Here is a 25013-nt window from a genome sequence, read left to right as displayed (position 1 = left end):
GGAGGGCTCTTTTTGATTCAAAGAGATTGATTTTCTTATGGAATCGCGCGAATTGGAAGACACGCGGTCGGTATGCGACGAGACCGTTTCGTGCGAGAATAGCCAGTCAAGTGCCGTTAAGAGGCAAAAAACGTGTATAGACGATTTAAGTGCGAACTCTTTCGAAACGTTTGCCTCTTCCGCGACAATTGAAGGGAGCTGGCAAAAGGTGAAATACCGTGGACACGCCTCTGCCAAGAGGTTAAGAGAAGAAGAAATTCGTAAAAGACGCAATATCGACACGGAGACTAAAACTTCCCGAAACGATATGGAGATAGATAGTATTGATGACGAGGATTCCCAGGACTTGTGTCCGGATCCGTATAAGCACAGTGATATTAGTGATAGCGCCCCCCCCGCCCCGCCCGTCCATAAAAGCTGTGATGCGAACGCCGAGGTATCACGTGAGCCCGGCGTGGCTACCAACAACGTACCTGATGCTCAAGCTGCCGAGAAACATGTAAACACGAATGCCAATATTATTAAAGAGGCATATGTTGTTAGCGGAAATATTCTAAAATTCCGTGACCCTTCGGACAATGTAGCAACGGATACACGAAAATTTAATAGATACGAAGACGACTATAAAGGTAAAGCTTTTATTATTTTGCGACTTCCTCCGGACCAAACTACGACCAGAAGAGGTAAAAACCAAATTAAGATATGGATGATTTTGAACGAGTTACGGATCTGTCCGATATCTGTTACTATGATTAGTCATTTTTCTGCTGAGGCCGAATTCAAGGACTTTAGAGATGCCAATTACGCGTTGGATAAGATCGATGCCCTTGGAGCTCCGGTGAAGCTCAGGGCTAATTTAGAACAACGTTTTTGCATTAGTAAGGGAGTCATCTCGGATTGGCCCTCGTCTATACCGGAATTATGGTCGTGTATTCGGGATAAATCTAAGATTCTGAGTATCGAGCGGATGTATCGTAGGAAATGGGATCCGGAGAATAGTAAAACTACGTTGGTTGCCACGGACAGTATTATCGTGACCTTTAAAGATAAGAATATTCGTGACCTGACTGTTTTTGATAATGGCATCGCCCTTAGAGTTCGACGGTATGTCCCTCAAGTACGTCAATGTTTCAATTGCTTTAGATTTGGTCACACCAAATTAAGTTGTAAAAGTGATACTCGATGTATAATTTGCGGTGACAAAGCACATGGTCGTTGTGAAAGGGAACAGCGATGTTACAACTGTGGAGGTCAACACAAATCGACGTTTAGAGGTTGCCCCCAGTATGACAAAAACAAAAATATTAATATAGTTATGGCCCACAGAAATGTCTCATTTTATAGTGCGAGACAGATTGTAGAAGGAGAAACGACGGATTCTTCACAAGAATTTCAAAATAAATTTACTAATCCGACTTCCTGGCCTAGTCTCCCTCATTCGTCAGGGCCGAATTCATATTCTGAGGTCCTGCGATCGGTGCCGCGTTCTTCACGTACAAGTGGATTGGCCGCTCCAATACGGAGGGACAACGGGAATTCTCTTCCTCCTCTTTCCACGAGGGATAAACGGAGTACGATATATGAAGCTCCGCGTAAAAATTTTTACAAGTCTTTTGACCTTCGCTCCGGCGAAATTACTAGGGAGAAGAGAGGTATTATGTTCTCAGCGAGCCGCTGTGGGGAGAGTGAGGTCCTCTCCAGGGACAACTTTGTGAACGTGGATCATCAGGAGGATCAACGAATTACGGAAACCATCGAGAGCATTTTGCTGCTTCTTCGGAGGGTACCGGGAGCTCGGATTAAGTTGATTCGCGCCCTGGCTATGTCGGGGTCACAAGAGGATCAGGAGGGGGATGCCCCCCAGTATTCAGATAATTTACAATTATATGAGGAAACGGAAAATAGAGAATCATCAAGGTACGGTAGAAACAAAGATAAATATCGTTATAACTTTATATAAAAATTCAAACTATTACTTTGGAACTGCAGAGGTTATAAATGTCATAAAAACGAACTATCAAAATTATCAATGGATTACGACATTATTGTACTCACAGAAACACGGTGTACTAGCCATAATTCAATTTATCTTTCTGGATTTAGAACAATCCAGAGCAGGAACATTCTTGGTAGTGGTGGTGTTTCCATTTCTGTCCGGTCCTGTATCGCATTTGACGTGTTACCAATTGTCGGGACACCCCCCACAATGTACGATACGGTGGGTATCAAGACTTCGAATCTTGAAAATAATATCAACATCGTTGCGGTTTATCGTCACCCCAGAGCTGGTATGAGTGCACGGGATCTTACTACAGTCTTCAACACCATCAATGGTAATCCATGTGATAGTATTATTCTCGGCGACTTTAATGCCCATAATACAGCATGGAACTGCGAGTCATCTAATAATAACGGAGATATTTTGCATGATGCCATGGCTAATGCAGGTTTTATATGCATTAATGTGGACACTAGATCCCGTATTGGTTACAGCGGACAGAGGGATTCCAATATTGATCTTCTGTTTGCTGCTGGCAGTGTTGCTGGCAGCATTGATTACCAACAATTAGATGAGTCTCACGACAGCGACCACGTCCCTATTGGATTTTTCGTGGACATCAATACTCGCATATATAGAAAATTATCGAATAGAACATCCACTAAAAGGACGGATTGGTCAAAATATCGTGTGATAGTTGAGAGGGAGATCGACAGAACATTGGCACCTGCCGGCCCAAGATTCGAGGACTACTTTGAAAAGTATTATCAGGATTTCATTTCAACGTTGAAGTCGGCTGTTTTCCAAGCTTCAGGTAGACGTATGGATATGAATCGCCCTTGCCAGATTGACCCGCGGAAAGTTAAGAGATCTCACAGATGGTGGAATTTGGATTGTGATGTAGCGATTCGGGACAGAAGACGTGCCTTTTCGGAATTTAAAAGGCTTAGAAATATTCATGCTTGGACTGAGTACAAGCGTCAGTGTGCAGTCACCAGAAAAGTTTTGAATAAAGCGAAAAAGGATAATTTTGATGACTTTTGTAAGGGTATCAACAGATTTACAAGCCTCTCTTATGTTTGGAGTACCATGCGCATTTTAAAAAACACGCGTAAAAATATAGAATGGAACAAGTGGCAAACCAAGGATAGAGAAGTGGAAATTAGGAATACTATTGATGGCTTGGCTCCTCCATTTGTGGGCTTCTGCCCGACGGGCGAACCGGGACATTTGAGTATTGAAGGGGAGTTTGATGCCCCTTTTATACGTCCAGAATTAGATAGAGCGTTTAGAATGATCAGAAAGGACTCAGCCCCTGGTATGGATGGTGTGGAGTACCAAATGCTTAGATTGTTACCTGAATCGGGTAAGGTTCGCCTTTTGGAATTATTTAATGTTGTGTGGCTGACCGGGGTTTTGCCTGCTGACTGGTCATGTTATCAAGTTATTTTTATCGACAAGGTTGGCAAGGAGAAAGTGCGACCCATATCGTTGTCATCATGTGTGGGTAAACTTATGGAGCGGATGATAAATGAGAGGTTGATCTGGTGGTCGGCAAAAGTGGCCAAATTAAGCATATCTCAGACTCGTTTTAGAAGAGGAAGATCCTGCGCTGACATCCTGGCTAGAATCACATCAGATATTCGTGCGGCACTAAGTGCAAGAGAATACACCTTGGCGGCTTTTCTTGACGTATCAGCTGCGTATGACAGTGTGGAGTTTCACATTCTGCTGGATGGGCTTTTGGCGCTTGGCTGTCCTGCTGGCATAGTCAATTTCGTTCGAAATTGGCTATACAGAAGAAAAGTAAGATTTATTGTTAACTCTGTTGAACATATAGATCGCTTCGTATACAGGGGCCTCCCGCAGGGCGCCGTGCTTAGTCCGGCTTTGTATTCGCTCTTCACTCGAATTTTATACGACACTCTCCCGGAAGGTGTTGAGATGGTCGAATTCGCGGACGACATCGGTATGTACGTCTCAGGACGGGATCGTCAGCGCAACCGCCTCCTTCTGGAACAAGCTGTTAACACTGTTGCTTCAACTCTGGGACGAATTGGTTTGGACCTCGAACCTAAGAAGACTGTTCTGGTGGAATTCAACAGGAATGGTTATGTAGACAAAAATATGACCATCAACATTCAAGGATGTAAGGTATGCAACAACAACGGCGCTAAATTTCTCGGTATCTGGTTGGATAATAGGCCTCAAATTTGATCGTCATGTTCAGGAGGTCAGAGGAAAGGTAAATCGGGCTAACTCTGTTATGAGATACCTGTGTAGGGTGTCCAAGGGCATGGAGGTCAACACGGCTCTCATGCTTTATAAAAGTTTGGTGAGATCCATTACGGATTATGGAATTTTTGTTTATTTTCCTAGGGACACTACCACCCAGATCAAATTAGAAAGAACCCAGTATATGGGCATTCGAACTGCACTTGGATACAGGAACAGTACTCCCAATAATGTTCTAATAGCAGAGGCTAAGGTAATGCTTCTCAGAGACAGAGCTTTCATGTTGGGTTGTAATTTTGTAACCCGAGCTATTGCATATAACAGGAATGGTTTGTGTGACAAGTTACAACAAATGTTAGATCGAGAGAGTTATCGTCGTTTTTTCCAGCCAACATACAAATTCTCCATGTTATCAGAAATCTGGAAGAAATTGAGATTTAGAACCGGTATCGGACGAAGTGAACAATTCGAAATCTTTCAGGGCTCCTTCATGGCCCATACTTTCGAACCATGTGTGGATTTGGAGATGGGTGAATCGAGGAAAAGTGAATGTTTCTCGGACCAGATACTTGTATGTAAGATCGTTGAGAAACATTGCGTGGATGCCGGTATGGAGATTATCTATACAGATGGCTCGTATGATGAATCGAGTCGATCAACAGGGGCTAGTATTGTTATAGAAGACCAGGATATTGCTTTCAAAATGAGTCTTCCGGGAACTTGCTCATCATATACAGCGGAAGCATTTGCCATTAAATCAGCGCTCCAACTTATGATACAACAACACTCGTATAGAAACAGGAGTATTATCATTATGTCAGATTGTAAGTCGGCTTTGCAGGCCATTCAAAGTAATCTCATTTACGTGCATAGAAATAGATATATTACGGAAGCGAGAAGGCATATATATGACCTTGAAACCAATCTCGATAAGAGAATTTTATTGGTTTGGATCCCGGCTCACGTGGGCATTGCAGGTAACGAGCAGGCGGATGCCTTAGCAAAAGAGGCTGCATTGGAGGAGGCTGATCGGTCGATTGAGATACCGGTGGGTGATTTTAGGAAACAGGACAGGATTGACACTTGGAACGCTACACAGAGGGCCATTGTCCGAGATGCAGAGCACAAAGGTGCCTTCTATTTTGGTCATTTCTATGATGATGTCGCCACTAAACCGTGGTTTCATAAAATCAACGCGGACAGATATTTTGTGACTCTATTTAATCGACTGAGAGCGAATCATTTCAACTTGGGATCATCATTGAAGAGAAAGGGTTATATAGATGATGAAAGATGTGAATGTGGGTATGAGAGTGAGGATCTATACCATGTATTATTAACATGTCAAAAATATGATGAATACAGAATCGAAATGGACAAAGAATTGAGAGACGCAAACTTTTTAGAAAATATTGATTTATTCCGTATCATTAAGGCAAAAAATTGGGACATATTGTACATCGTCTTCAAGTTTTTCAAGAAGATTGGTAAAGTTATCTAGCTATATACGGGCGATTATTGATTAACTATATCATACGCTTAGGACTTCAAGATGGCGGTGATACGCGGTGGTGGGGCTGCCGCGAGATACATGTATATATGGATAAAATGGAAGTTATGTAAATGTCGCACTGGGTCTACATCGCTTGTGTCAATTACCTTTGGGTACAAGACACTATAATTCCTCATCCGAGGAATGCACGAAAAAACCCCGGGGAAAACTTAGGGGATTTGCTTTTTAGCTTGGGGGTTTCTGGGGGAATTTTTGGTGAGAGAAAAATCATCGAAGCGACTTGGCGACACTGATTAGACCACCGATGATTGTTGATATGCACAGCTGAGTGCGTGTCAAGTCAAAACTACGCAGAAGAACTGTGCGTTACGAATGTGTTTATACATGTGATATAATGCATTCGATAAATCGCTATGCATTACTTGCAAAACGTGTGTGAAAAAATTAAGAAGTTATGAAAAGTATCTCACGTATGTATCGATCGGAGAGAGAGAGAAATCCTGGCACCGCGTGTAGCTTTCCGTTTGTCACACAAGTTTTCCATCGCGCGCGTCATCCTTCGCGAAGTGAATACATCGTCGATCGCTATATACAAGTCGCATCTCGCGAAATTGTACGCTAATCGTATTATCGGATCGAGTTACAATATGGACAAGGAGACCGAAGAGGAACGAAGAGGTAATTTTTCAGGAGACATTAACGTGCGCGTCGTTCTCTCTGCGATCGGTTTTTTTTTTAATTATTATTACGAGAGAACAAAATGATATACGGAGCCGATACATCGTGCAAATGTATCTTTTTCCATTAAAACATTCTTTGTTTTTTTTTTCTCGGTATTGTAATTGATATATCTTATATACAAACTAATCTGGATAATCGTCTTAAGCAGCTCTTAATAAAATAATAATTTATTTAGTTATATGAATTTTATCGTTATATGATTTCTAAGAACATATTGTAAGGATGTCCGAATAATTCGAAGAGATGACTCTTGGCTAATGTGTATATTTAATGAACTTTTTCGTATAAAGTCTTTCGGAACGAACGTAACTGGCTACTGGCGAAGCTCTGACTCGACTCTCTTCAAGACTAGACAAGACTGAACTTGCACGGACCTGTACGACGACCGTTGAAGTTCAGTCTTGTCTAGTCTTGAAGAGGAGTCGAGTCAGAGCTTCGCCAGTAGCCAGTTACGTTCGTTCCGAAAGACTTTATACGAAAAAGTTCATTAAATATACATATTACCCAAGAGTCATCTCTTCGAATTATTCGGACATCCTTACAATACTTATCTCGCATAGTTTGGATGCTACACTTTCCCTGTATAAAATAATGTGCGTGCTTAAGACGTCAGTTCCGTCATTTGTTTCCAGACGATAATCTAAATGAGGAAAAACAAAACGCTTCATCTGAATCGTCGGACTTAGAAGATTGTTCCGAGATGGAGAGACTACGCAGATACCTGGCTCAAAAGTTAAGACTCGTCGACCTGCCGGCGGGTGAGCAAAGTGACGAGTCACAATTGCAGCCGGCCCTTCGCAAGCTCAGTTTGGACGGGATTGTCGAATACATTAAGGAAAATGAGAATTGCAAAATCATCACTATGGCAGGCGCTGGCATTTCTACCTGTAAGCACATCAAAGATTTATTCTACATATGTCAAATTCTTTACCAATGGGTTTATAATAAATTATTTGATAACAATATGTCTTTTACATGTTTTAATTATTTTGTGGTTGTTTTATATTCTGTCAAATATACATGTAACGTTTCTTATTTTGTTACGAGAGTCATAACTGTTGGTTTTTATATTTTAATCAAATAGCAAATATATATCAATGCTTACATACCGATTATTAATGTCACGAATGTATATACACATACACGCATACTTTTGTTTTACAGCTGCTGGGATACCAGATTTTCGGTCTCCATCCAGTGGACTTTACCATAAATTAGACAAATATAATTTACCCCATCCGCAAGCTATTTTCGAGTTAGAGTTTTTCATGAAGAATCCAGAGCCATTCTTCACTCTTGCGAGAGAATTGTTGCCGGAAGGCTTCAAACCTACGATAAGCCATTATTTTATTCGCCTACTGTGGCAGAAAGGTCTATTGTTACGGCATTACACGCAGAATATTGATACGCTGGAACGTGTAGCTGGATTGCCATCTGAAAAACTAGTGGAGGCTCATGGAACGTTTCACACTGGCCATTGTCTTAAGTGCCGAGCACCATATACACTTCCATGGATGAAAGGTATACTTTTATGATGTTTCTATTTTTTTTTGCATTAAGTAGATTTATTTGATACAAATGGATGAGAATAGCGTCTGTATATCATGTGTTGGAGAAGAGTCTTCATCATATGTTGTGTATTATCTAGATATTATTCAAAATTTAAAATTAAAAATTTATAAACTTTGAGATATGTAAATTAAATACTTACTAAGTATTTATTATAATTGAAACTTTAGGAAAGGATATTTTAACTTCTATAACCTCGGTCTTGACATATTGCCAAAGTCATAGTCCTGAGCCATCTTTAAACAGTTTGAATATTGCTTATTTATTAAAAAGTTATTAACAAATAAAATAAAAATAAGCGTTAAATATATTAATAAAATAAAATGTTAAATATATAATAACTTGAGTCTTACTAAATATGAATTTTATATTGTTTGTCTGTTTATTACAAGGCAAATGCAGAACAGTCTTATAAAAAGTAAGATGTTAGCGATTAATTGATCAAATACTGATTGTATGTTTATTTAAATGATAGAAAAAATAATAGAAGGTGCAATACCAAAATGTGAAGAGTGCGATGAAGGTGTTGTGAAACCTGACATAGTCTTCTTCGGTGAAATGCTCCCTGAACGTTTCCAAGTACTTGCTGATCGAGATTTCGTAGAGGCTGATCTTTTAATTATCATGGGATCAAGTTTAGTAGTGCAACCTTTTGCATCGCTAGTGGATAGGTATATATAAATAATAAAAATAGTTTTACAAAAATTATTATAAAAGAAAAAATATATATATTAATATATATATATTTTAATTTTGTTTTTAAGAGTACGAACCACTTGTCCTCGTTTACTCATCAACAATGAAAAAGTGGGTATGCAAGATCGTCTATCACGATTCTTAGGATTGCGGCAGGGCTTAGTATTTGATGCCAAGAGCGCGCATGGGGGACGTGACGTAGCTTGGTTGGGTGATTGCGACACAGGTTGTCAGCTGTTAGCAGACAAACTAGGCTGGGCGGTAAAACACATTTTTTTACTCCTATTTATCTTGTATTATTTCATGTTCATTTTAGAGAATGTGAATCAATAACTGCATGTTTAACAAGTATTAAAGTAAAATATGAAATTTTTATGCGTAGAAAAGGCTAAGATGCAACTTATAATTTTAGGATGAATTGCAAGCCCTCATGCAAAGAGAACGTGAAAGTTTGAAAGCAGAAGACAAAAGCGACAATTAACTGATATTAATTGGATAACGATAATTGGTAGTGTTTTCTTCTAGAAGGAATAAATGGATTATCGTTTTATTAACGAATTATGTCATCTGAAAAAAAGTTATGAAGATAAAATTTTACTTAAAATAGGCGACAAGAAATATTGTTGGAACTTTAAAATAAGATATATAATATGGTTAATTTAAGAATGTATTTATAAACATCTGTTAATTTATCTTATTGCTTCTCATAAAAAATTAACCAAATGTTAATGTGCAGAATTAGGTATTTTATTCTATTCTTGATCTATTCTATCTTTGATCTATCATTGATTCTATTCTTGTTAGTTATTTATTATCGGATTCTTGTACTGTATAACAAATCAAGTGCGTTGTAAAAATGAATTTTAAATGAAATTTATATTTGAAATTACATTGTAAATAAGAAAAAAGTGCTGTATTTTTTTCAATAATCTATATGCTTAATTCTAGTTTCTGAAATGTATACCTATTGCCAAATTAAAGTAAAAATGATAATGTCCATAATATTTTGTACTTCTATGACATATCCTTCTGTTACGAAATTAATGAAATTATCTAAGACATAACTAGTTTTATATTGAATGTAATTTAGTTAGGAGATATTATATTTGAAGTAATATTTTCTGGTTTTTATTTCAATGTAAATGGTTTAACAATAACTTCGTTAGCTTCTCGTTGATGCATTTGTCCATCTCCAACAGCTGGTGCTGCCATCGATTCTCGACCACAATATTTCAACTAAAAATTATGTATTATATCGTAAAAAAATTAATGATAAAATACGTATGTGCACACATTTATTGCTATCTTATTGCTTTTCACAAGTAAAAAAATTGAACAGCAATGAAGGGAATATTAATATTCATTATATATTTATATATTAATTTTTATAATTTAATACAACTTACCTGTCGTCCACATAAGTTCTCAAAACGTGGTTTAATAAAACTCCATGCGCCCATATTTCGTGGTTCTTCTTGACTCCAAATAAAGGCTAAAACCACAAGAACATAAAATGTTTATTTAGAAACGGTCCATGTTTTTGATACAGTTTTTGATTGTATCGAACAACTACATTTCTCTACTTACTTTTTGCATGTTTATATTTTGCAATCTCCTCTAGTAACTCGTAGACAGGAAAGGGACATAAATTTTCTACTCTGATAATAGCTACATTCTTGTCTCCAGAAGTTTCTCGATAGTTGTCAAGTGCGTAATAATGTTTTCCACTAACTAAAATTATTTTAGTTGCATTGCCTTTTTCTGCTTTATCATCCCCTGTAAAGTACATACATGTAAATTTTTTTAAACACAATTATATATTTCTGTTATATCGACTGATCTCATTATCTTACTACGTATATATAAGTATCAAAGTTAACAAAAAAGTTAATATGGAATATCTTGCAAGATATTCCACAAAAATGTAACATACCGATAATGGTTTTGAAGCTCGTCCGAGGTTCAAAATCCGATAAGGATGACACTGCTGCCGGATGACGTAATAAAATTTTAGGCGCTACCACGATCAGAGGTTTCCGATAATCTCTTATCATCTATAGATTTATAAATATTTTATTTAAATCCCTTCTAGTTTTCACTAATACTTTTTTTTCCCAATACCTGTCTTCTCAATAAATGGAAGTATTGTGCTGGTTCACTGGGATTCGCAACATGTATATTAACATCATCGCCATCAACACCGTTCTCCTTACTGTCCGTTAATTGTAAGAATCTTTCGAGTCTACATGAACTGTGCTCCGGACCAGCACCATCGTACCCGTGTGGTAAAAGCATTGTTAGGCCGCTGCTCAGCATCCACTTTGCCTCTCCACTTGTTATATACGTATCGATAACTATTTGCGCCCCGTTGAAGAAATCTCCGAACTGTGCTTCCCAAATAGGCAACGTGAACGGCGATGTTATACTCATACCGTATTCGAAACCTAGCACAGCTTCCTCGGATAGAATGCTGTTAGCTACCTCTAATTTGCCAGTTTGATCATCAACCATCGAATTCAGAGGAATAAAAATGGCTAAAAATTCATATGTCTGTATAATAATCGTATAGTTTCAATAGATCTACATGATAATAACAGTCTCGATAAAGCTGAATTATGTAAATATTTGTTCGATTATATGTCAAGCTACACCTCCTGTAGATTGATCAACGAGCATTGCATGCCTCTGTGAGAAAGTGCCACGGCCCACGTCCTGCCCGCTTATTCTCACATTATATCCTTGATATAATAAAGAACCGACGGCCAATGCTTCGGCAGTCGACCAGTCCAAAGCGTTACCATTATCGATCTTTCTTAGACGACTCTGAATATGATTCTTTAACAATTGTGGATGAATATCCTGAAGTACAAAAAAAAAATAATTATATTTTATCGATTATACACAATATGCGGGATCCCATCTGACTGAGTGCTTTAAATATCTTTACTATTTTAAATAATATGAAAGGGTTGAGACACTATATAAGATTTTAGTTTTTTATAGAAGAGCACGTAAAATGTAGTGGTAATTCTTTCGTTGTGCGTGGAGATATTTTATATATGAGATATATTCTTACGAAGTTCGATGGCACTTGAACACTTTTTTCTCCTACGAATCGTAGCAAGTCTAGCTCGACGCCAGTATCCCATTGTGTTATATTGGCTTCAGCTTGTTTCATTTTCGTCCATCTTCCAGCAAGATAAGTGGTTGACTGTGCCGATATGTCTTTCGAAGATTCTTTTAGGGTCTTATTCAACCACGCTGTGTGACTTTCGACGATATTTCTAATACTTTCTGGAGTAAGTATATTGAGGTCTACTAGCCTCTCCGCATATTGATCTGGTACAGATCTGTATTAAAAGAGAGATTTATATTATTTTGTAATTATTATGGATATTTTATGAATATTATAAAATATTAACTTATTTATTGATAATTTTTTTTATATTAAAATTATTATTTATAATAGATAAATAGACTATGTTACGGTTCTTTAAGTCATTAAAGGAGCCTTAATCTAGTATTATATGTCTCTAAAGTCTTGAACAGTTTTTTTTCTATAACTTCTATATGTACTTACGCACGATTTTGTATAATTTTATATATGAGAGGGTTGGTGAATGTAGGATCATCTAATTCATTGTGACCCCATCTTCTGAAACAATTTAGATCAACAAATACATCCTTTCTGAATTGTCTTTGATATTTAAAGGCTATTCTTGCAGCTCGTACAACCATCTACAATGTATTTTGAAATTATAATTAAAAGTTCACTATTAACGAATGATGTTAGCGAATATAAAGGGGTTTTACTTCAAAACTATATACCTCGGGATTGTCACCGTTCACGTGAATTACAGGTGCGGATATAGTTTTCGCTAAATCTGTGCAATACCTTGACGATCGACCCTGGGAAGGTGGAGTTGTGAAGCCTAATTGATTATTAATTACCAAATGAATTGTACCACCGATTTCAAAATGCGGCGTTCTGCTTAAAACTAAGCATTCCTGATTGACCCCTTGCCCTGAATAGGCAGCGTCTCCGTGTATCTGAATATTTGAAATATTAAATAATGCAAATAGATTGCATTTTGGAATATAATAAAAAAACAATACGAGTCAATAAAAAAAATTCAGAGAGAAGAACCATCCTTTTAATTCTATTCTATTTAATTATATTCAGGATAAAGAAACTGCTGAAAATGATTACTATCTCGAACTATGTAATAATAGAATAATATAATGTTTAATATCATTATCGCTTGACGAAAATCTTTACTAGTCATAATGTAATTACCTGAATATTTAATATTTTATCGCTCCATTGCGCATCTTCATTATCGCTGTATGCGGCTTCTTTAATCGCTTGCATATCTCCTCGCGTTTTTCCCATTGACACGGGATTTACTACTTCCAAATGCGATGGATTTCGAAGCATGGTTACGCGAAGACTTTTTTTGTCTATATTAAGATCGGTGGAACTTATGAGGTGACTAATCACATCTCCGGTACACTTGGTCGCGTGCAGAAATTCGGAAAGTCCTTGTAATTTGCGAAATAATATTTCTGGTGGAAAATTCAGCAGTCCCGTTAATAGATTAAGACGGCCGCGGTGTGCAGAGCAAATAATCACGCGTTCCAAATTATCTAAAATGATAACGTTGCAGTTAAGTAAAATTTTTTGCGAAATGAGTGCTATTGCTACTGAAAAATCATTATATCTGTTAAGAATGAATTGGAATCCTAACAGCAAGGAAGCAGAAAGAAAGAGTTAACGTTTTTAAAGAAAATTTATTTTCTTTTGTCAAATACTTAACTAAACTTGGCTAATTAATTTAATCTTATATCTGTTTTTTGAATAATAATATAATTTTTTAATATTAACATAATTTAAGTATTTTTAAATTTCCAAAATTTCTACTTATTGCATAGCAGTATATATATATTTTTATATACTTGGTATACGTCTCTTTTCAGAAGAATCTTTTTAGAAGAAACATTTTTCTAATTTAACTAAATGTTCGTTAATTACCACAGGCACATTGTTTGAAAAACTCATGAAAAAAGGCCATCATACTCTCGGCTCCTTCTGCTCCGTACCTCTTATGACTGACAAATTTTATGGCTAGAAAGTGGTCAAAAGCCTGACTCTTGAGCATTTCCGTAGCTATCGTTTTACGCGTTTCGTTGTTCAATGGCTCGGCTAAAATTGTTTCCACGTTTTCGGCGAACCATTCCCTTTCTTCTTCCGTCTACTCGAAATCAAAATTCCCTTGTCAACAGTTTAATCACGATTTATCGTCAAAATATTACGGCAGATAACAAAAGCTATTTTTCGATCTCAAATCTTCAATGCAGTAAACGCATCAGGCGTAATTTTTGTGTGATAAACTCTCTGATTTTCATATACATAACACTGGAATTCTATCGAATTTGCAAATTACCTCAAGATGACTAAATTCAATTCCCACGGTACCGCTATAGGTAGCATGTAAAAATCGAATAGCTTCTTCCACTGTTCCTTCATCTTGCTGTGTGAACAAAATTCCTCGAAAACGGACTTTATCCAGTAAATTTAGTCCAAAGTTTTTTGGTTGCAATTCAGATAATAGCTGTGGCTTGCCAGTAGAAATGGGATTTATATCGGCTTGCTTATGTCCATGAGTTCTATACGCACTGACTAGTCTGTAAAAATTGCTCTGTTTCGCTCGTTCATCCAGATATTTTTTTGGCCCTAAAAAAGACGCTAGTGATAATCATTCACATGCCGTGAGTTTTAAAAATCAAATTCAAATTCGTGGATAAAATCAAATAAAATTGCGAATCTCTTTATTGCGTGCACGTAAGATTGCGCTTTATATTAATACGTAATTATTGTTCGGATCTTTAATACATACTTTTAATAAGATAACGCGTTTCGATTATACATTATCGAGGATATTTTACAGTTTGCTATATTTTATTTACCATGATAGAAATTCACATTTTTAAAACGAAGTAAATCTAGAATGCGAATCATAACGGCTGCATACAAAACGAGCATAAATTTGCATTTTTGATTTCGATTTCGCGACGCTTCTGATAAAACGTTCTAATTTTAATTTAATTGAATATAATTATATACATTTCACGTGAAAACTTTGAATTCCATAACAAAAAAAAAGATTAGATCCAGCATTATGTTCAATTCTTCGACAAGGCAAATACCTTCGAAGTGTCTTCGTTGACTCGGCTTATATCCGTAAACAGCATTTTCACTATGATACGATTTACCACTGACACAAGAAGTCGACCATTTCAATCCAAAGCACGGGTTGCTGTTTCTCAGCATGAGTCTTTCAATCGCGTACATTTTTGATGAACCGTTCTCACGACGATTGTTGGTTCGACCGTAAGCGTGAAGCTCTTACGTCGATTTAACGTCATACTAATGAAATCAGTCTCCCCTTCTCCGTGATACCCATTCTTACGTTGTGTACTGCATCATATGCTGTTTCAACTTGTTGCGTTCCTTATCTGTTTACGTTCTCTATCTGTTCACTACTTGTGTTATCTTTCTGAAAAACATATAGAGCTCATCGGACTTGCCATTACTTTCCTCTGTTACACAAATAAATATTGAAATATTAAATATCTATTCTGCATCAGTTATATGAAAAAAAAAAAAAAAAAAAAAAAACAACTAAAATCTCAATATTTCCAATTTCGACTTAGGGGACTGCGTGGGCATATCTAGGAGGCCAGAAAGTTCTCACACTTAATTTTAAAATTTTATATAAGTAACCTTTGTAACAAACAAAAGTATTATTGAATATTAAAAAAAAATTATTTTCTATTGTTAGTAGCCAGAAATGTAAGTTAATCCATATGCATTACTATAAAAAATTTCTTTTTTATCCTTTTTTTTTAATTAAAATTTTTCTACATTTATATAATTCTTTTAAATATTTTTAATTTAATTAATCACGTTTTTCTTTCACGTTTTTACAATTTGAATATATACCAACCAGTAATTCATCCTTCACATTTATATCTAGTCTTCAAATATTCCATCCTATCTACGTGAATGTCTTTCCTAAGCACAGCCAGGAATTTTACTCTACCTCGTTATCCAATATACGCTTTCAATCACGTTCTTGTACAGTCTCTATCTTACCCTCTTTATCATCCATCGGAATTCCAAGCTTTCTATTATACCGCAGTAGAATATTTTAACTTGTTACCCAATGACATTTTCTCGTTTCACTTCATCCGCATCCGCTTTCAGAACATCTGTTTCTCATTATATTGCTATTCATTTTTAGCTCGATATATTATATCTGTCTCGCTTTCTTACATTCTTTGTATTCCGCACGCAAAAATAGATATAAAATCAATTTAATTAGTGAGACAAACTTAAGTCTTAAAAAATAATACTTTTGAAAATATTACGTATTATGTGTTTAATTAATAGAATTTTATTGTATATTTATGTGACTCTTTTGTGATTTCACGTAAATTCTAAGTCATACAAAACGGTCTTAAAATCAAGAGAACGCTTAAAAACTTGGCATGCATGCTCGCATTTTATTTTTAAATATAATGTTTATTTGATCACACATTTTGTCAGAATCTTGAATCGGAATTAAATATACCAAGTATGTATTTATATTATACAACCGTTGCAATGTCATTTTAATTATAGGCATGTTATAAGTATGAACAACTCTCTATCTATGCATTCTATTACATCGTCAAATTTGATGATATATTTACACTGAATTTAAATGTCCGGGTATGCCGTTCCGATTAAATCTTTTCCTCGGTATCTAAATTTCCGTGTTATTATGTTGAATTTTGTGCCTCCTAAGGATACAGGGCAATTTCCATCCGGTCTTGCGTAAAAGCAGACGGTGTAAAGTGCCATCTCCAATTCGGGCGAAGTTCCGACGAACATACTCGCAACCGGTTTGTCGTACCCATTGAATTTTGCATGCATCTTGATGACAGATCCCTTCTGCAAAAAGAAAAGATTGCACTAACGTTTATCCAATTCTCGATGTTTGAATCGGTCGATATGATAAAGCAGAGATTTCGTAACTTAAGGTTTCTCTATCGAAAAATGCTTACATTTCCTAAATCTGTTTTCTTAATGTAGCCCAGATAGTCGATGTGCCTCTTCGTTTCTTCCGCGTTGAAGAAGATCCAATTGTGTAGCCCAAGTACCTCTGTACCCGAATCTACTTGTTTCGTTTCCGCCATAAAGACATGCTCGAATCCAGTACTGCCGATCCTACCCTGCCCACGCGAAAATAGATTGAACCAAATTCTTCTTAATATGTCCTTATATTCATAATAATCCTGTCTCACGAATCCTTTATCTGCGAGAAAACGCATGGCAGCAGACATCACATTTGTACTTAGAAAAGTATCAACGAGGAGACTTTCTTCCTGTCTTTGAGCTGGACTAATGTACTCGTTTGTATGAGTGTCTAATTGATAATTGTCGAATATTGAGAGGACTCTTTGAACCGTAGGAATCTGGAGAGCTTCAGGATTCACTGTAAGTAGCCTGCAATTATACAATGAAATGAATTCAAAAAAATATTGAGAGAGAGAAGGGGACATAAGAAGCGAATGTAAGTGGGAAAGATAATTAATAAATTTCGGCCGATGTATAACACAGAACAAATAAATATTGATATTCTCGATCATCCGTGATTTTACATCTAATAATAGTTTTTGTCAATTGTATATATTCCGCCTTTATGTTTTTGAATCATATGCCAATTACCTACTACTACTCATTTGAAATGTTTTTTCTAAAAAATTTGTCATTTTCTATATCTCTTTATTTTTTTAAATTTTGCATATATTCTATTATCAGATATGATTTTTACGGTTGCGGAGCTTGATCCGTCAGGCTGCTGCTGGTGGTCTGCTTTTGCAAATTAACTGTTATATGTTGGTTTGCATTATTATTCGTCTCTTTGATGTAAAGCGCTTCGGAAAGCTTTTCTAAATCCTCGTCGGTGACGGTATTTCCTTGGCTATATGTCGGATTGCTGGAATACACTTTCTTAGTTGGGTCTGATACACGATCCGTAGCAGCTGCTGCTCCAGCAACGGCAGCAGCACCACCTGCTGCTCCAGCGGCGGCGGCAGCAGCACCACCAGCTCCCGGTGATGCTGGACGATTGGGCTGAGGAGATTGATCAGGTCGCGTTGGTGCTCCGGGCAGAGTCCTGCGTTCGTTTCCGCCTGATTCATACCCAAAGGATAATACATAAATCCCTCTCTATTGCACTAAACTGTTTTTTAACGATATAAGTTTTTACTGTAAGATTTTTTGTGTTCGTACAAGAAAATATATCCAAGTATGCTTCCTCCCTGGTTTTCCTAATCTTTATGAATTTTCAATCTGTTGTAGTATACATTTAAAAATACGTATCTTTTTGCAAGTACTCTTACGTATATTAAAGAGGTAAAATTTCCATTTGAAAAAATCGAATTTCATGTTTCTGATATGTATATTATCGAAGCAATAAGAAATATGTAAAAATATTTTGAACAATTTAATGTACTTTTACTCTGGAATCAAAAGCATTTTATAACGAGGTATTCAGATTTTTCGAAAATGTTATATTTTTTCAGAAATATTTTCATCATACACTAATTTTTGAGAGAACTCTAAAATCTATAACTAAATTAAAACTTATTTAAAAGAATCGCCATACATCCTGTACTTGAATATTCTAAAAGAATACCTGGATATTCAGGTTGCCTCGGAAGACCTGTAGGTGAAGCAGACCCGCGTGTACCACCAGCGACGACATTAGCCCACGTTTGTCCACTTGAAGGTCTATTTGGACTGGAAGGACTGTTCTGACCTGCTCTGGCAGGTGGTATTGCAGTGGTAGATCCTGAAGTTGTATTAGATTTTATTTGAGATTATTTTACTGTAGAAACTGCTGCGAATGAGCTAATGTAGGTAGAGAAATTTACCAGGCGTTACATGGGGCTGTACGGACGGCGCGGAAGTCGGCTTCGGTGCTATAAAATTTAAATATTTCATATAATACTTATTATATTTAAAATCTTGATTTCATATATTAGTTATTATCAGATAGTAACCTGTACTCGTTGATCGAGGCAGTGGTTGAAGCGTATTTCTCGAGCCTGTAAAAATGAGTTAAACGATTTTTATATGACAAAAAAATTTCAACGTTGTTTAAAATCCTTTAAATCGAATAATATAAGAACCTGCAATTGACGGCTGCGTCGGTTGAACCGGTATGTTTCCTGATACCGATGTTGGTCTTAAATCTAAAACATTCAAGACAACTCAGTTCGTAAATATTCATTATACACGTATAATGCATGTCTTTTCATAAAATGTCAACATTATCGATATTTTTTAAATTAAATCTTACATCCTATATGCAATCTGATTTTCCTAGTCATTCTATATAATAATAAAATAATCATAAGCATTGTAAAATATTCACTTTTCAATGATTTTAATACTTTTATGTGTAGAATAATTAATTTATGCGAAAGCAAGCATCTAATTACATTTTAATCATTTCTTGTGATGTCTTTTCTTAAATATGAATGCATGTGAGTGTGGAAATGTGAATTTAAGACTCGGGTATTCATCCATTTAAAAATCATGGCTCGCAAGGAAACGCTATTCGTACAAAGTGACCTGTGGGTGAATTGGGCCGCGTCCGATCACCATTAGTCGCCAATCCAGGTGTTCTCGATGGTTGATTTTGGCCTGGTTCACCAGCTCCCGTAAAATCCACAGCCCAATCCCGATAACTCTGACCATTTCCACCACCGACTCCCGGTTTGTTTGGCCTCGGAACGGCAATGTCCAGACCGACTTCGGTCCCTGGATTAGGTCGATTGGATCGCACGTTATTTCGTACATTTGGTCGAGTACCATCCACGCCAATTGCTGGTCCCGAGTTAGCGGTGCCTGTTACAATAGTTCCGGGGTTTGCAGCTGGCACCGTCGGGCCTCCGACAATTGTAGCCCTTGTCGGAGTTGTAACGGATTGTATGGACGGTGTCGGTGTAATGGTAGTCGTCGTCGTAGAAGTAGTAGTCTCTTTGTCCTTTTTCCAAAATTTCCATCCTGCTTCACTATTACCTGAAAGATTGATCAGAGTTATTGAAATCTTAACTGGTAAAAAATTTATTATTTCAATACATAATTATTAATCTCTATTCGTATATATAGAAAAAATAATAAAAAGAGGGATCTAAAAATAATTAAAAGTATATAATTTTTCCATTGTATTTTTTATAAAAAGAAGTTTGAAAAAATGAGAAAAAAATGTGAATGTCTTTGGAAATAAAAACGAGAATTTATGTTATAAAAAAATAGAAATAAGACAAATATTATATGTCGACAAATCTAGTCTGCTCGATATTGACACATTTAAAATTGGGTCGATATAATTTTTAACGTTATTTATCACGTTTACGGGGTCATAATGGTCATTTGAGATATCAGTGTAATCAACGTTACATACGTTGTACATGTATTTAACGATTAATTTCCTCTCTAACAGTATAAGTGTGTTCGTTCTTTATTAAAATCTTTACATAAATTTCTCGAAGTATAATTGCATTTCCTATCATAGTGTATCTATTACAAAAGTTATCTCGTATCCATGATACATCGTATTGATTTCCCTCTGAATACAAAAACTCTCAGAACTATCGCAGTTTTATTCCGTTACAGATATGTCGTTTGAAATAATCCCCTTTTATAAAACCATCAAGTAATGGTTTTGTCGAATAGTTTTGTGCACATAAATGATTCTATTTCACGCATATAAATTAATTCATTATGTATACGTTTCACTTTTTCCTGATTCGTTTCTCGATAAATAGTTATAGTAACATTCGATGAATTAATAAGGGAACAGCTTACCGACGTATAGCAAGAGCGTGACGACCAAAACGATGAAAACTTGATGTTTCGCTATCATGATTGTTATGGAGACACTGACAGATGCCGAGTCCGTGCTTGTTTGCTTTTAAGAAAAGTTATGACCTTCGTAACTTGAAACTAAATTCTATTGTAGAGAGTTACGCACACACATATACGCGAACGTGGTATATTCATTCGTGCGCGAACGAAGTCAGACTGCTTCTCCGTCAGCTCCGTCTACGATTTAATTGCCACGAGGCGAGCGGCTTTACTTTCCCCTGGCGTCACCGACACCTCACACATCGCAGCAATACGAATGTCCAGACTCTAATAGAGGTCGTCGCTTAAACGGTCACGGCAAAGGATGATGTCAGGTCTTAATCTTGAATTCAATTTTGTTAATTCTTGAAGGAAATCTCATACGCGTCATAAGAAACGTGATAAAGAGATATACAAATAGATATAAATACGTAAAACACAGATTACTCCTTTTTAACATACGTTGTACATATTTTTAACGTATCGTGTAGATTTTCTTTTTTATATTTAAAATATTTATTAAATTATATAAGACATTTATAAATATCTAGCATTCTGTTAAAAATATGCGTAATAAATATTTAATAAGTGAATATTAATATTATTGCAACACAAGAGTTTCAGCGCCTCCTCTTCGCACAACTATGCCATCAGTCTGTTTACTTTCTTCTGCACATTGAATTTTACAAGAAAAGATTCTGAAACGTGCAAACATTTTGTTTTTATTAATATGGATTCATCAGAGATTCAAAGCTTTTTGCTATTAAGTTGTAAAGTGCTCGCCAGATCAATACGTATTTGTCAAACATGTACAGAAAATATTGCTTACGATATGATATTATTCCATTGTTGCGTTTTATTCTCGTACTGCATGGCGTGTTCTTTTATCCTCTCTTGTTCCTTATTCGAATTTCTTAAAGTTTCTTCTTCTTTTACAATCGTATTATGTAATTCCTGTTTTAATGCTTGCCCTACGTTATTAAAACCATTGTTGGTCTGAAAAAGAATTATTGTTGTAAATGTATTAAGTATAATGATAGATGTTATTTCCAAAATTTCATATTTACTTTTATTGCTTCATTACGTAGCTTTTCCTCGGTAATCTTTATTTTTGCAATATTTTGTTGTAATTGTTTCTTATCGTTGGTATCCTACGGTGCAATAAGCAATATTATTTTAACGCGGTTAATTCATATTCTCCATATACGTATATATAAATTTTACCTGTAATAATTTGTTCTTTAGCCGTTTTGTTTCGGACAATAAATCGCTCGTCGTATTTTTCATAGTCATTTCTACCGTGTTATGACTTTTACATGCTTTTTGATACCTCTCGTCAGTCTCACGTGATGTTTGCCGTAATGATTTCATATCTATATATAAGACATGCATAATTACTGTACATAAATAACAAATCTATAATAAATCTACAGTAGACTGAATTATGTATTTATTCATATAGAATAATAAAAAAGATTTTCGATTATGTTTTACTATCTATAAATGATGGTATTCGCAAACAATGAATTTATTCGTACGAAAATGCAATTAATTTCTCACTTTTGATATTAAAATTCGGATGCAAATAAACATTATTTAATTTTGCTTTGCAAAAAGAGCTTCGTTATTACCTCTTATGACTGGGGCAAGATTGGTTCGCAGAGCCAATATCGAATGAGACAATTGAGCATTTGTCACTAATGCATTATCCAGCGTATAACTTTCTGGAAGTGTCACTTTAGATGTAACATTCGTTGTGTAAGAATGAGTTATCTGAAATCATAATACGAAGAGCATCGATACATATTCATTATACTGATCTAGTTTAAGCAGAAGATCCGGGAGTTTCAATCTACCTGTCCATCTAGAATAGCTGCTGTTCGATTAAGTACACCGCTTTCGGCTTTTAGACCCGATATCTCCGCTTTGCAACGCTTGTACAATGTACCTTTGGTCTTCAAACGATTGATATACTTTTTCAGTTCCTCCGCTCTAGGTATTGACGTCTCCAATAAAGTTTTCGAATGATCCCGTTTCTCTTTCAATCGCGATTGCAATTCCTCCAAGGAACTTTCGATCTTTTCTAAACGTTCAAGAGCGTTGCGTTTCATATTTCCGACAGCAGCGGCCTGCTGCCTAAACGGTCCCATTTTATCGATATCGTTTTTAGATATCTAAAAATCAAGGCATTTGCAAGAGACAAATGAGACTTGCCGTACAACATTATTATCGTTAAATAAATTCCTCATATTCAAAACGTTCTTGACGCACACTCACTTTGGACTCCACCAAATCTTGTATGTCCTTTAATACCGCATCTAAATTGTTTCTCATGGTCAAAATTTTATCCGGACCCAAGTAAGAATATTCCTTGACCACCGACAACGCTCTCATCCGATTCTTCTTTGCGTTTAACTCAGACGGAAGCTTCTCCTTCACGATCGCCGATTGTACTGTCACTTCCTCTGTCAGATGTTGGATTAAGATCTGTGGTGTGAGCCCGGTGCTGTCGCGCTTCAAAGCGTGCAACTCGCGTTCGACTCGTTGAAGGGAGCTCTGGATATGTGTAAGATTAAGATTGCAGAGAGAATAGAAAAGCATTTAGTCGCGACGTTAAATTTACCCGAGAAATCTATAATTTTTCATCATAAGGAGATATACTTGTAAATCGGTGATAGTGTCCTCCTCTTGTTCCTTCTGCGATATCAGATCGCGTTCCTTGTCCCTTTCCGTTCGTAACAATTTGCAGGCATCGAGTAAATGCAACGCTGGCTCGGCCTTCGTTTTGATCCTGCTGATACGCGCTGTCACTGCCTGCGTTTATGACAAAAAATATCGATTCTATAATATCAATGCCGAACCGAGACTCGCGTTATCCCGAATTGGAGTTTGAAATATTTTTACACATCATGTAGCTAAGATTACAGAAACATCTGTTACACACCTCCTTTTCCTTTGCCATTGCTTGTAGATCCGTTGCGAGCTCAACGGCATTTTCAACATCCTGAATGAATGAGAAAAAAAATTCATCATTCGTGTATGGAAACGAGAGAGAAACGGGAGACAACATATACACAATATTACACATACCTTCTTTCCTATCTCTCTTTCTTTATGAATTGTCTTAAATCTGTCGACGAGGGACAAGTACTGCTCGTGTAAAAGGGATATTTCCGAATCTCCCAGATACTCAGACGGGATGTCAAGCTAATAAGAATAATACTTTTCGTTTAGGAATTTTTACTAGTCGGTTAATTTCCTTTTTTATTATGTTATTTAATTATGCAAACGCATGGCACACGTGCTCGCGAAGCAATCTCGATATCTTACCTTGACGAGAAACCGTGACAGATACGCTCTTTTCCGAACTACGTCGATATGCGTCAGGAGCCATGTCAATATAGGATGAATAATTTCAATTTCACCTCGAACTAAACCTTGTCTAAACGAAAGACAACGTTAGAAGTACCCGGAAAAACTTTTTTTATATATAATTATATATAAAATATATCTACATATGTGTGTTTTTTTCTCTTTAAACTAGCAATCGTTAGAATAATTTTCATCACCGTAAATTTATTTTTAAAGAGTGCAAAAAAATCTACGTTTACTATTCTTTACTTTTATTTATTTCTTTTGCATTATATATTTGTTGTTTTATTTGTGTCTTTTGCATTACTCTTTGAAAGATCCGATAGTATGAGAAAAATATTAAAGCACTTCGCTCAAAGTATCTGAAATCTAATTGTCACCTAAATGTCACGGGATCCACATCGGGCTGGTAATTGAGTATTCGAAGGGTTGTTAAAATATATATAGAATTTTCTTCCGGCGAATCCAACTTGATATCGACATCCGAACCATCTTGCTGTTGTATCTTCATCAGAACACCGCATAATATCTGCGAAAAAAAGTGGAATGTTTTTCGAAAGTGCCGCGATGACAAAATAGCGGAAAGATACCTGCAATAAATCCTCGGCGTTTAAGGCGTTGAATCCGATCAGATTGTAATTTCGTCCTAATAATTTATTTACTTCTGTCACGATAAATTTCACGTTTTCACTCATAATGAGCTTTTTCCGCAACGAGTCTCGCGCCCGTCTTTCCAAAAATGAAAAACGCCTTTCGAACTTGCCAAACACTCGTATACCCTGCGCTATAAACGTGATAATAAATGACCGAGTGCGTCTAGACCGACGGACGTTATAGCTTCGGTTGCCCCGACAACAACGTACCCAACACAATATTGATATATTCATTTGTAGCGCATAAATTCAATATTCTTCAACATCAAA

The 25013-nt window shown here is 36.3% G+C and overlaps 5 protein-coding genes across 8 annotated transcripts; 2 read left to right on the top strand and 3 right to left on the bottom strand.

Annotated features, from left to right (window-relative positions):
- Positions 1-37: 37 nt before the first annotated feature.
- LOC143903991 (uncharacterized) lies at positions 38-3543 on the top strand. 2 transcript variants are annotated; one of them, XM_077418164.1, is made up of 3 exons: positions 38-1917; positions 2104-3365; positions 3461-3543. In XM_077418164.1, exons 1-3 carry the CDS (start codon positions 38-40, stop codon positions 3508-3510), a joined length of 3192 nt encoding a protein of 1063 aa, XP_077274290.1. In that variant the 3' UTR covers positions 3511-3543. The 2 variants fall into 2 exon arrangements, with proteins under 2 accessions (XP_077274290.1, XP_077274291.1); XM_077418165.1 differs by lacking the exon at positions 3461-3543 and having other exon boundaries at positions 2104-2333; positions 2494-2715.
- A 2504-nt stretch (positions 3544-6047) lies between these two features.
- Sirt2 (Sirtuin 2) lies at positions 6048-9310 on the top strand. Its single transcript, XM_077418214.1, has 6 exons — positions 6048-6425; positions 7121-7375; positions 7653-8009; positions 8533-8728; positions 8822-9014; positions 9166-9310. Exons 1-6 carry the CDS (start codon positions 6395-6397, stop codon positions 9232-9234), a joined length of 1101 nt encoding a protein of 366 aa, XP_077274340.1. The 5' UTR covers positions 6048-6394; the 3' UTR covers positions 9235-9310.
- Positions 9311-9865: 555 nt separating this feature from the next.
- LOC143903994 (2-oxoadipate dehydrogenase complex component E1) lies at positions 9866-15307 on the bottom strand. 2 transcript variants are annotated; one of them, XM_077418169.1, is made up of 13 exons: positions 14961-15307; positions 14198-14487; positions 13786-14005; positions 13051-13400; positions 12582-12803; positions 12334-12491; positions 11830-12103; positions 11405-11612; positions 10875-11287; positions 10687-10807; positions 10341-10529; positions 10160-10245; positions 9866-9989 (listed from the first exon to the last, which is right to left on the bottom strand). In XM_077418169.1, exons 1-13 carry the CDS (start codon positions 15103-15105, stop codon positions 9882-9884), a joined length of 2784 nt encoding a protein of 927 aa, XP_077274295.1. In that variant the 5' UTR covers positions 15106-15307; the 3' UTR covers positions 9866-9881. The 2 variants fall into 2 exon arrangements, with proteins under 2 accessions (XP_077274295.1, XP_077274296.1); XM_077418170.1 differs by lacking the exon at positions 14961-15307 and having other exon boundaries at positions 13786-14025; positions 14198-14317.
- A 989-nt stretch (positions 15308-16296) lies between these two features.
- LOC143904001 (uncharacterized) lies at positions 16297-20887 on the bottom strand. 2 transcript variants are annotated; one of them, XM_077418187.1, is made up of 9 exons: positions 20680-20887; positions 19471-19890; positions 18996-19058; positions 18867-18911; positions 18738-18785; positions 18500-18655; positions 17633-17993; positions 16863-17304; positions 16297-16749 (listed from the first exon to the last, which is right to left on the bottom strand). In XM_077418187.1, exons 1-9 carry the CDS (start codon positions 20735-20737, stop codon positions 16516-16518), a joined length of 1827 nt encoding a protein of 608 aa, XP_077274313.1. In that variant the 5' UTR covers positions 20738-20887; the 3' UTR covers positions 16297-16515. The 2 variants fall into 2 exon arrangements, with proteins under 2 accessions (XP_077274313.1, XP_077274312.1); XM_077418186.1 differs by having other exon boundaries at positions 19441-19890; positions 20680-20886.
- A 247-nt stretch (positions 20888-21134) lies between these two features.
- On the bottom strand, positions 21135-24921 carry LOC143903998 (intraflagellar transport protein 81 homolog). Its single transcript, XM_077418180.1, has 13 exons — positions 24681-24921; positions 24471-24619; positions 24049-24160; positions 23809-23925; positions 23663-23722; positions 23380-23532; positions 22996-23274; positions 22575-22892; positions 22350-22491; positions 21943-22091; positions 21786-21869; positions 21548-21714; positions 21135-21416 (listed from the first exon to the last, which is right to left on the bottom strand). The coding sequence occupies exons 1-13, from the start codon at positions 24783-24785 to the stop codon at positions 21320-21322; spliced, it is 1932 nt and encodes a 643-aa protein (XP_077274306.1). The 5' UTR covers positions 24786-24921; the 3' UTR covers positions 21135-21319.
- Positions 24922-25013: the final 92 nt, after the last annotated feature.

This window comes from Temnothorax americanus, unplaced genomic scaffold (genome assembly GCF_048541705.1).
Source record: "Temnothorax americanus isolate GAGA-0224 unplaced genomic scaffold, ASM4854170v1 Scaffold5, whole genome shotgun sequence".
NCBI classification, from domain to species: Eukaryota; Metazoa; Arthropoda; class Insecta; order Hymenoptera; family Formicidae; genus Temnothorax; species Temnothorax americanus.
Note: the sequence above shows the minus strand (reverse complement) of the source record. Positions and strands in the feature narration are given on the sequence as shown.

Bases quoted from the DNA above. Each gene is read 5' to 3' on its own strand.
- LOC143903994 (XM_077418169.1), bottom strand. From the start codon at position 15,105: ATGTACGCGATTGAAAGACTCATGCTGAGAAACAGCAACCCGTGCTTT. The intron at 12,492-12,581 runs GTATATAGTTTT...AATACATTGTAG, and splicing joins TGAACGGTGACAATCCCGAG to ATGGTTGTACGAGCTGCAAG. The intron at 10,530-10,686 runs GTATGTTACATT...TGTACTTTACAG, and splicing joins GAGCTTCAAAACCATTATCG to GGGATGATAAAGCAGAAAAA.
- LOC143904001 (XM_077418186.1), bottom strand. From the start codon at position 20,737: ATGATAGCGAAACATCAAGTTTTCATCGTTTTGGTCGTCACGCTCTTG. The intron at 19,059-19,440 runs GTCACTTTGTAC...TGAATGTTTTAG, and splicing joins GCGGCCCAATTCACCCACAG to ATTTAAGACCAACATCGGTA. The intron at 18,786-18,866 runs GTTACTATCTGA...TAAATTTTATAG, and splicing joins GCCTCGATCAACGAGTACAG to CACCGAAGCCGACTTCCGCG.
- LOC143903998 (XM_077418180.1), bottom strand. From the start codon at position 24,785: ATGAGTGAAAACGTGAAATTTATCGTGACAGAAGTAAATAAATTATTA. The intron at 24,161-24,470 runs GTGACAATTAGA...TCTTTCGTTTAG, and splicing joins GTGGATCCCGTGACATTTAG to ACAAGGTTTAGTTCGAGGTG. The intron at 23,723-23,808 runs GTATGTGTAATA...TCATTCATTCAG, and splicing joins AAAGAGAGATAGGAAAGAAG to GATGTTGAAAATGCCGTTGA.
- Sirt2 (XM_077418214.1), top strand. From the start codon at position 6,395: ATGGACAAGGAGACCGAAGAGGAACGAAGAG. The intron at 6,426-7,120 runs GTAATTTTTCAG...ATTTGTTTCCAG, and splicing joins GACCGAAGAGGAACGAAGAG to ACGATAATCTAAATGAGGAA. The intron at 9,015-9,165 runs GTAAAACACATT...TTATAATTTTAG, and splicing joins CAGACAAACTAGGCTGGGCG to GATGAATTGCAAGCCCTCAT.
- LOC143903991 (XM_077418164.1), top strand. From the start codon at position 38: ATGGAATCGCGCGAATTGGAAGACACGCGGTCGGTATGCGACGAGACC. The intron at 1,918-2,103 runs GTACGGTAGAAA...TTCTGGATTTAG, and splicing joins GAAAATAGAGAATCATCAAG to AACAATCCAGAGCAGGAACA. The intron at 3,366-3,460 runs GTAAGGTTCGCC...TTTATCGACAAG, and splicing joins TAGATTGTTACCTGAATCGG to GTTGGCAAGGAGAAAGTGCG.